Genomic DNA, 10,100 nt, shown 5'->3' with positions numbered 1-10,100 from the left:
TAGTCGTCGCCTCTGTTCGTCTGAAGAGGAAGGTGAACAATACCATTTCTATCCCCTTTTACACTTTTCCATCCCATCCCAATACAACCAAACAATGGAAACTTCAATTTTTACACTTTCCTATCCCATCCCATTCCATCCAAATCTTTCTATAAATCAAATGGAGACTCAGGCTTTTGTGATTGTGAAAAATCTGAAGATAGGATTTTATATTTTACCCTAAAAAAACTTTTAATTTTAAAAGAAAATCCTTATACTTGTATCTTTATCTCTCCTCGGACTCCAAGGCCCAATCTAGGCACCATGTTTTCAGTCCAATTATATCCCTCTCTTTATGGTCAATTGCACGTGCAACACGCACATTCCATGTGACTACTATGATAAAAATAGACCCTATGACATTGACCATTTGCCTTTGCCCTACTTGAGGAGATCACCATTCACCCATCACATGGCCCGAGTAAAGTTGAAGATAAACGTGCAATTCAAAATTTTGTTCCAGTGTCGGCCAATGGCCCTATCCCGTGTAATTCACTTACAAAAACAAGGTCAATTAGGTCATTTCATAATAACAACGCAAGTCAACTGCCACGTTTACATGCAACGAAGCAAGGACGATGGGAGTTGGAAGTTGGAACATTCAAATAACTCGTTCCTTCTTTATGGAAATTTGATAAGCACAGAATATCCATGTTGAAAAGACAAATAAACCACTGTTTCCAACCATAAATTAAAACAATGTAAGGGTAGTTCTGTCATGCATGGTTCTTTCCCCTAGTTGTTAGGGCCTTGGTGACGTCAGGTTTTGCAAACGACGGAGGTTGGATGTTGGAACATTGAAACTGGTTTTGATAAGCACAGAATATCCACGTTGAAAAGACAAATAAACCCCTGTTTAGTGTTTGTAACGATAAACTAAAACATGTAAGGGTAGTCTTGTAATATATGGTTTTTTCCTCCCCTATTAGGGACGTTAGGGTTACGTGTGTCTTATCCAAAAAATGGGATGTGCCTTAATCACTTTCTCTTTATCAACTCCAAAACCAACCCAAACAGTCTTATCAAATAACACAAAAGAATTACAACAAATCAACAAGGGCAATTAAATAATTTCAACTAACCCGAAGATCTATAAGAGGCTCCCTCTGCATCCAGCCAGCATCCCACCTCAGGGCTCAGTCCCAGACCCGTATTTTGTTCTTGCTTTCTTCTTCTTCAGTCCATTCTGCATCCCACCGCAGGGCTCACTCTCAGACCCGTATTTCGTTCTTGCTTTCTTCTTCTTCAGTCCATTCTGTTTCTGCCTTACCCCAATTAAGCCTTAGCGACCAGCTCAGACAGCAGCAATGGCGAGTCAAGCGATTGCGAATTATAGAGAGAAGGCGGAGATCTATCATGGAGACGCTCTCTGCAAGGAAAAATCGCTGCAGCTTCTGAAGGAGATATCGCTGCCCAAGGGTCTGTTGCCGCTGGACGGCATGGAGGAGGTGGGCTACAACAGGGAAGCCGGGTTCGTCTGGATGAAGCAGAGGAAAGGAACGCAGCACACCTTCAAGCGCATCGGGAAACAGGTCTCGTACGCGAATGAGATCACCGCCTTCGTGGAGAACCACCGGATGAAGAAGCTGACCGGGGTCAAGAGTAAGGAACTCCTGATTTGGGTCACCCTGTCGGATATCTACATCGACGACCCCGCTTCCGGTAAGATCTCGTTCAAAACGCCGGCCGGAATCTCTCGTTCGTTCCCCGTCTCTGCTTTCGAGCTTGAAGAAGAAGAAAATAAGAAGGAAGAATCGGCCAAGAATTGAACTCAGTGTTTCTTTTTGAGTGTCTCTCTTTCTTTTTGCTCTTTTTCCTTCTCTTTCGGGGAGGTGGGGGTCCGTGTTTGGGTAGCCCAAAATAATCTGTTTGTTCATTAGAAAGGAAATACATGTAATAGCTTTCTCTACCTAGATTTTGGTATTCGAAGTCTCTTACCCTTTTTATATCTCTCACCAAACAGAGACTTGATATGGAAGGTCAAAGATAATGTGTGAGTGTGGACTTGATGGTCCTAAGCTGGATCATTAGGGCCCACCAGGCAATGGACCCCAAATTCCAATTAGCAGAGTGAATTAATTGATGGGTGCAACCCCTGTTGTGGTCAGCATATCTGGACCTTGTTTGGGAATTCTTATTTTTAAGCATTTATAGAAAAAAGCGCTTAATTTTAGTTAGGACCACACCAATAACCACTTACATTACATGCATCTAGAAAATGTGGGGAAATTTAGGAACGGTTATTTTTTTAAGAGTGCCACATGTACAATGATTTAATAGATTCTTAAATGGTATATCAAGCAAAAATATAATAATATTAATTAAAAAAATAATTGAGGATGAGAAAATTAAAAAATGAAAAACATAACAAAAAAATTAAAAAATTAAAAAATAAAAAATAAACACTTTACCTGGTTGATCGGTTGAGGATGAGAAAATGAACAAAAAAAAAAACGAAAAGAGAGGATACTTAACCTAGTTGAATGGTTCGAGTTGTAGTTTCGCCACTAGTCTTTGGAGAAGATAATTGAGAAGAAATTATCGAAATTAGGGCTGGTTTGAAGAACAACATGAAAAAAAAAAAAACTTTACCTGGTTGATCATTTAAGTATGAAAAAACGAAAAAAAATCAAAAAGAGATGATACCATATTTGGTTGATCGGTCGAGCTGCAGTTCCACGCACTGTTGGTCTTTGGAGAAGATAATAAAAAAGAAACTAGTGAAGAGCCAAACCTTTTTTCTTTTCGTCAATTGAAGGGCATAATTGGCATTTATTTAATTGGGGAGTATTTTGGAATCAAAATTTCAAATAAGTGCTTATTATATAAGAAGTTAAAAAAAAAAAGCTAGAATTTTGAAGTGCTTATTTTAAGCAATCCCAAACTTGGCTTAAGTCCGATTGAACAAGTGTTTTTTTTTTTAAACAAGTCTATTTTGAATAAACTCAAAATTTTGGCACTTTGAAGTGCTTTTTGGAAAAGAAAGAAAACGCTTATTGTGTTTCTGTCCCTCTTAACCTATCATGTAATTTTCAAAATACCTAATTACTCTAAAAAGCAAATTTTCACCAAGACTCATAAATCATTTATTAGGAAAGCACTCCCAAACAGGAGCTAAAGATGAGGTATGATTTATGATGGATAACCGAAAGATGAAACTGAATCTTTATTGGTCCAAAGTAAAGTGCAAATGCTGAACCAACTTTTACCTCTCATGAATTCGTGTAGTACAAATCAAATTTGCACTCCAAGCAAACTAACAAAGACTATAGACGATGGTCAGATTTGTGTTCCTAGATACTCGTTCATGAATTTAATGCTTTGTCCTCAGAAAAATATAAAAATAAATAAGTGGGACAAATGTGTGACCCAGAAATTGTGGGAAATGCCAAGATTCAAGGGGAAGTGTTTCATTATAAAACCTAACTTATAATCTTTGATTTCTAAATTTTTATTTGATTTAGGTGAATTTTTTACTTATCAAATTTACAATTTGGTCAAGTAAGGGCAGGGTCCAATTTCTCTCCATCTGGCTGAGAAACTAGTTATCCTTGAAGCTGTTCATTTAGTTCACAAGCTACATTTAAATCGAATTACTGTCTAGAGATGATACCGGAAATGGTGTAATCCTGCCCATATAGCATGTTCCACGGGCAGCCCACAGTCCGTCCCATTCGTGCACTGAGAAATATTCTCAATGCACCGAAAGGATGAGCCGTGGGGCGTGTTTTGTGGGCAGATGATCCCAGATAGGGAAAATAGTGAACCCTAAAAGTTAGTGTTAGCATATTGTCGCTTGTTTTAAAAACCGAGGCAATGAACGATATTATACCCGGCAAAAAGTTGACTCAACCCGAAAAAATCAGAGTTAAGGTCTCATATTTAGCTATTCGAATTGTGAAAATGACCCAGCCCGACCTAGCCTGACTCGTAAAAAAACAGGGTTGAGTTGGGTTGGGTCATGGGTCAACCTGCTAACCCGATTGTCAAGTCTAATTAGAATTATTTATGCATTGTTTGAAGTTTCCACTCTTTAATTTTTTCTATTTAGTCTTTACTTTTTATTGTTTACTCTTTAAATCGTTAAATGTTCAAGTTTTTTATTTTATATTTGGAATTTTAAGGTTCATTTTTTCTAACTTTGACATTTTTCATGTAATTTTTTTTATTTTTTAAATTTTAATTATTTTTTGTGATGACCCAAATTGACCCATTTGTCAACCATAACCCGAACATTTAGGATTAAGGTCTAGCATTTGACAACCCAACTCAAAATTCAACCTGACCCAAAATCAACCCGAAGTACCTTGACCCAACCCAAACACGACCCACCCAACCCAAATTGCCAGGTCTAAACGATACTCTTTCCTTCTGTCTTAATTTTTTTCAATAATTTCGATTTAATTTTAAATATAGTTATATACATTATTTAAAAAAATAGATTCCCAAAAACATTAAAAAGATGTATCAAAAATTAAAAGATACAATATAATACATCCGATATAAAGTGTATTGTATCGAAAATTTGAACATTGTGTTTCCCATGCCATAGCTCATTGAAGCTATGTGGAGGATGGGGAATTAGTCAGTGTTACGCCGAGTTGGTTTGTTGAACTCGTTAACTAATAACTATATTATCGGTGTCTTTAAAGAGTGTAGTCCTGTTTTTCTTGATGTTTAAGTAAAGAATACGTATATAATAAATAAAAATTATTATTACTAATGATAAAAATGACTGAAAATACATAAAATAGAAAAAATGGGATTCCTATTTGGCCAAATCATAAGTTTTTTTTTTCTTTTTTTTTTTTTTTTACAGGCAAATGGTTTACTGATGTGACAGACCCAATTAAACTTTTGGCCGGGTGACGTATAAACCAGTCCAACTTGCCAATCCCATCAAATTGCCATCCCCTGGAATTAAGTTATTGCCTCTTCCTTACCTGATTTTAGACGGCATTTATTTCTCTGAAGAATGGAAATATTTCAGCTTGCAATTTATTTACCCTCCCTTCTAATTCGTTTTGACGTAAATGGAAAAACAAATCTTTTTCCTTTTGATAAAATACAAAGCTGTGTTACACAAGCTGCGGGTAGCACGTATCCAATCCGACACTTGATTCACTTTTCTCAAAACATAGATTATAATGAAAAGAAAGAGGTGGAAGTATTGTATGTATGTATAGTCCATTTAGACCTTTAAAGAATACAATCCCCACGTTGTGAAGAACTTATGGTTCATCGCCAAACTTTGCGATGAACCCACAACATATTGAGGAAAACCATGATAAAACCGTGACCCACCAAGTCCAGTCAACACCCAAACCGAAACAAGCCTCAAAAAGACTCGTCCAAAGGATCCAAACACACTTAAGTGTGCAATGAAGTCACACCCGCCATGACATGCGATAAACCCACAACTTGCGAACCTGCTCCGGATAACAGGTCGGGGAGGACAGTAGGTCGAGCCCATGGCGAGGCCTGCGTGTGCCTAGACACACGCGAACCCACAACAACAAAGCACTCCACAAATCGACATGAAGCATTGACCAAATACTGCCTCCAAATGGTGATGTCATCGTCACCACGTAGGACTCGTCATATTGCGCAAAAAGGTAGTAACACATGTGAGTAATGAGGAATCTTAAGGATAAGGAAAGCCAATCCTTGAGAAGATCTTCATGAGACATGTGGCGATACCCTAGTAGCGCATCCAATGATCGTCAGCGAATAAAATATTCCATTCCCTGATACGGAGTTAATATCCCCATCTCCTACTTTTTAGGATCTCGAGGCCTTCTTCATAAATAGGGGGTCCTCCTCACGTTAGACGTCATTGGATCCCAAGCATTTGCTACTAATACTCTTGAGTTCCCACGACTATTTCATCTCTTAAATAGACCAGTTCTCAACCGAGCCTTTCATAAATAGGGGGGCCTTCTTCATAAATGAGGAATCTTAAGAAAGACCTTCTTGCAGGCTTTTCTTCATCTTTCAAAGAGACCAGTTCTCAACCGAGCCCTACCCCCTTCCCACAAGTATAACTCAAAATATTCATACAAAATTTTGTCCACTTTATTTATTTATTCATTCATTCCTTCATTTTGTGAAAGTCACTCTTTATGGCTTGTGGACATTGATGGATTGCGATCTGGTGCTCCTAATGGAGGACGGTTCGGACGTTGGTCTAGTGAGGTCGCCTAGTCGAGCTGCAAGACAAGGATGTCAGAGTGTCTGGGGTGTATTACCCAGTGTGGGCACTCCGATGCTTAAGCTAGCGATTTGGAGGTTTTGAGAGAGCTAAAAGCTATATTGCATGAGAACTCAGAGAGCTGAGTTGCACATACCTTGTTAGACTAGAGGCAAGGCCTTTATATATGCAAGCTATCGTGGGCCTCGCAATGCATGTCCAAGATCCTCGACTTGTTTGGTCTGAAGTTGGTTTCGCACCTAAAGATGGAATCTACGTCAGCTGATAAGGCTAATGTAGGTCTATCCAAATCGGGTAGGGAGAATATGAACTCCGTTGGCATGGTGTCGTTATGTCAAGGAGATTAGAGACATTTGGCTTGCTTTTAGATTGAGGTTGTGTGCCACCTCGGCAGGTCGCATATAGTTGAGCTATTCACACCTCGATCTAGTTGGTGGTCATCGAGGTCGTTGAGGTGTCCCCACATCGTTATGTCGCTCCACATGTTGTCACATCATTTGATGGGCCAAATTATCTCTCATCAATTGCCCCTCACTCCTGAGCCTGGCGTGGTCAACTCGGGGCAAGAGTATCATCGAGTTGAAAAGATTTGGCCCGAAATTCGGTTCAATCATGGTTCAACCAACAGTATAGATCTAGACATCTCAACTAGTTTGACCTCAAGGGTGAGGTCGCGTCTCGGGCATGCACGGACTTCATGTGAGCATTAAGCTCTGAGGACGTCAAAAACGCGTTCAATTGTTTACGCCTTGAAATATGAACAGTCACACCCTCGAGAAACCATTAGATCTATTCGATCTGGTCCGTCCATTTCTCAGCTTAGGCAGTTATAAATAAGGCCCTTGTGGACCCATTTCTTTCGTCCCAACTACGCTCTTGTGCATATTGAGGTCATGGAACACGGTGTTGTCGGAGTTTTCGATCAGTCGGCGAGGTCGGTCATTTCATTCCTTAGGCGAGTCGTCTCCCCTTGCTTTTTCAATTAGGTCTAGTGGTGAGTCTCTAGAGGAGAGATGGCAGCTCGATCGAGGCGAGGAGGGGTCCTCGGTCCTGGACCGACAAGGTTCCCATAAAGGGGCTTCATCTTCCCATTGGCCACCTAGGGCCGAGGTACTAGACCACTTCGGTCCTATTGAACTTTCTGCCGATGAGATTCACAGACTCATGGCTTGGTATAGGATCCTTGACCACTTCGGTTATTCCCTTCCTCTTGGGCGTTCCCTTGGGAGCATGACGAGGACGAGGTCGCCGTCTTTGAGGAGGCTCTGTAGGTAGGTCTCTGGTTTCCTCTCCATCCATTTATTCTTTAGGTCTTAAATTATTTCAATGTCAGCCTCTACCAATTGCACCAAACTCCATCTATACTCTGATCAATACAATCTCCCTTTGCTACCATACCAAACTTCCTCTAGATATTAAGACCTTGCAGCCTCTACCAATTAAAATAAAACCCTTCTAGCACCTCTAGTAAGGTTAGTTACTACTTGTCTTAACAACCCAAGTACAAGCTTTTGCACGACTTCCCTTCCAAAGTGTCAGCCTGGAAGAGTAAGTATTTCTTCCTTGAGCTACCTAGAGGATGGCCATTCTCGACATCCTAGAGAGGGGGGTGAGAGACTCCGGGGACGACACTTTAAGCGAGCAGGTGCATGCTAGAGTGCGAAACCTTGTGGACCACCAATTGATTCTGAGTGACTTTTTGGTCGAGGAAAAGTTGATTCAGGACGGGCTGAGTCCTCCGAGTAGGTCGTTGTCTCAAGTTCAGGCGTTCCCTTTCTTTCCTTTATTTTAGTTTGACTAACTCTTAGGCTTCTCATGTAGGAGACATGTCAAGCTTACCAAATGTCAGGCTGCTCAAGAACATGAGGAGGAGGAAGAAGAGAAAGGTAGCCATTGAGGAAGCACCTTAGGCATCAACTCCCGAGCCAATAACGCCGAGTGTTGTTGAGGCGGTCTTGGTGGTCAACCTGGTCAAAGAATAGCAGGCAAAGAGGACCTCACTAGAGATTGGGGCGGCCCAAACATCCGAGGTGCGCTGTCTACCACCCAAGGCCATGGCGACCGGTAGTTTAGACATGGAAGACGTTAGCGAGGGGAGGCAGACCATCATGGATTTTTGGACCGCCCTTATTAAGAGCAAGGAGGCCGTCTTCCCCGAGGAAGTCATTGAACTCCGTGGAGCGCATCCTGGCGAGTTTAGCAACAAAATCATGCGCTACCTCATGATGGTAAGTTCCCAATCTCTTCGTCGTACTACTCCCGATTTCTTATTCCATACTTAGCTTCTGTTTTCTTTTGTAGGCTAACACCTTTACCCACTCCCGGTTGGACAACTTGAGAGGCATCTACCGAGGGCTGAATCTTTTGAGGTGGTAATGAGCGAGTATCAGTCTCGGGTTGAACGGGCCCTTTCACTCATCGACAACCTGAAGAATGAGTTGGTTGCAGAGCGAAACCGGATCACCGAGCTAGAACTTCACATCGAGAAGTTTAGCCAGGAGTTGTAGGTGAAGGAAGCTCTCTTTGCCGAGTGCAAGGCACAGCTCCTTGACGAGGTCCAGGCTTCCTGGGTCTGAGTTGTCAAGGAGTTCAAGACTTCGCCAGGCTTCTTATAGGAAAGGGAGGAGTTCAGCACCAACACTTTTCACTAGGCTTTCATGCTGTGCTGGATGCTAGTGGGGTCGGTGTACCTTGAGCTCGACCTTTCCAAGATAGTCCTCGACATGCATGAATGAGATGAAGGATCGGATCGATCTAGAGCTTAACTCCAAGGATGAGGAGGATGGGGTTGGCAAGGGAGTTGTAGGGGCCAATGTTGATGCTGCCGAGGTGGTCGGTGATGGGGGCGAGGAGCCCCGTGATGTCCAAAATATCTTGACTCTTTTCTTGGACCCCCTGTATTTATGCAATGTGCCAATCCTCTGAGCTTGAACTAGAAAAGCCTTTTTTTTATGACATAACTCTTTTTCATCTTCAGTGAAGTTTTCCTTTTGTACACTTCGCATCTACCTTCTTCAAAAGTAAAACTTCAAAAAATATACTAAATATGGGATTATAACCCGAAGTGCCTCGGTGCCAATGTGACTAGGCATAGTATGGGATAATGACCCTCCTACATATCGAGTTCATACGTTCCTTCACCGATCATCCTAAGTACACTGTAGGGACCTTCCCAGTTCGGTCCTAACTTTCCTGCAGCGGTCTCAAGTACCATAACTTTTAGAAGTACTAGGTCACCAACTCAAAATTGCCATCTCTTGACTCGGGCATTATAGTATCGAGCTACCACTACTGGTAGGTTGTAGTGCAGATATAGACCAAGTCCCAGACTTCTTCCACTAGGTCAAGGTCGGTTCGTAGCTCGTCCTTGTCGGTCTCCTCGTCATACGCCTCAAATTGTAAAGTTGACACTTCGATCTCGGTGGGGATGATAGCCTTCGCCCCATATGTTAGATTGAAGGGAGTCCTCCAGTTGCCTTTTTAATTGTAGTTGATAGGCCCAAAGAACATTGGGCAGCTTGTCCATCCACAAACCCTTAGCTTGGGAAAGTTGAGCTTTAAGTTTGTAGAGGATTGCCCTGTTCGTTACCTCAACCTGCCCGTTTGCTTGGGGATGAGCCACCGAAGTGAAATTTTGCTAGATCCCCATTTCGGCACACCAGTTCTGGAATTTGATGTCTTGGAACTACTTCCTGTTGTCCGATATCAACACTTTGGGGAGTCTGAATCTACAAACAATACTCTTCTAGAAGAAATTTTGTACATTATGAGTTGTGTGGATACTAGCGGCTCGGCTTCCACCCACTTGGTAAAATAGTTAACTGCCACGACCAAGAACCTTCTTTGCCCG

The 10,100-nt window shown here is 41.6% G+C and overlaps 1 protein-coding gene across 1 annotated transcript; it reads left to right on the top strand.

Moving 5' to 3' along the window:
- The first annotated feature begins 998 nt into the window (after positions 1–998).
- Positions 999–1,952, top strand: LOC148866857 (uncharacterized). Its single transcript, XM_088978023.1, has one exon. The coding sequence runs from the start codon at positions 1,347–1,349 to the stop codon at positions 1,806–1,808; it is 462 nt and encodes a 153-aa protein (XP_088834149.1). The 5' UTR covers positions 999–1,346; the 3' UTR covers positions 1,809–1,952.
- Positions 1,953–10,100: the final 8,148 nt, after the last annotated feature.

Source organism: Nelumbo lutea, chromosome 3, assembly GCF_056320005.1.
Source record: "Nelumbo lutea isolate HS-2025 chromosome 3, American lotus-T2T, whole genome shotgun sequence".
Classification (NCBI taxonomy): domain Eukaryota; kingdom Viridiplantae; phylum Streptophyta; class Magnoliopsida; order Proteales; family Nelumbonaceae; genus Nelumbo; species Nelumbo lutea.
Note: the sequence above shows the minus strand (reverse complement) of the source record. Positions and strands in the feature narration are given on the sequence as shown.

What these genes read in the sequence shown, in the direction of transcription:
- LOC148866857 (XM_088978023.1), top strand. Translation starts at nt 1,347, where the DNA reads ATGGCGAGTCAAGCGATTGCGAATTATAGAGAGAAGGCGGAGATCTAT.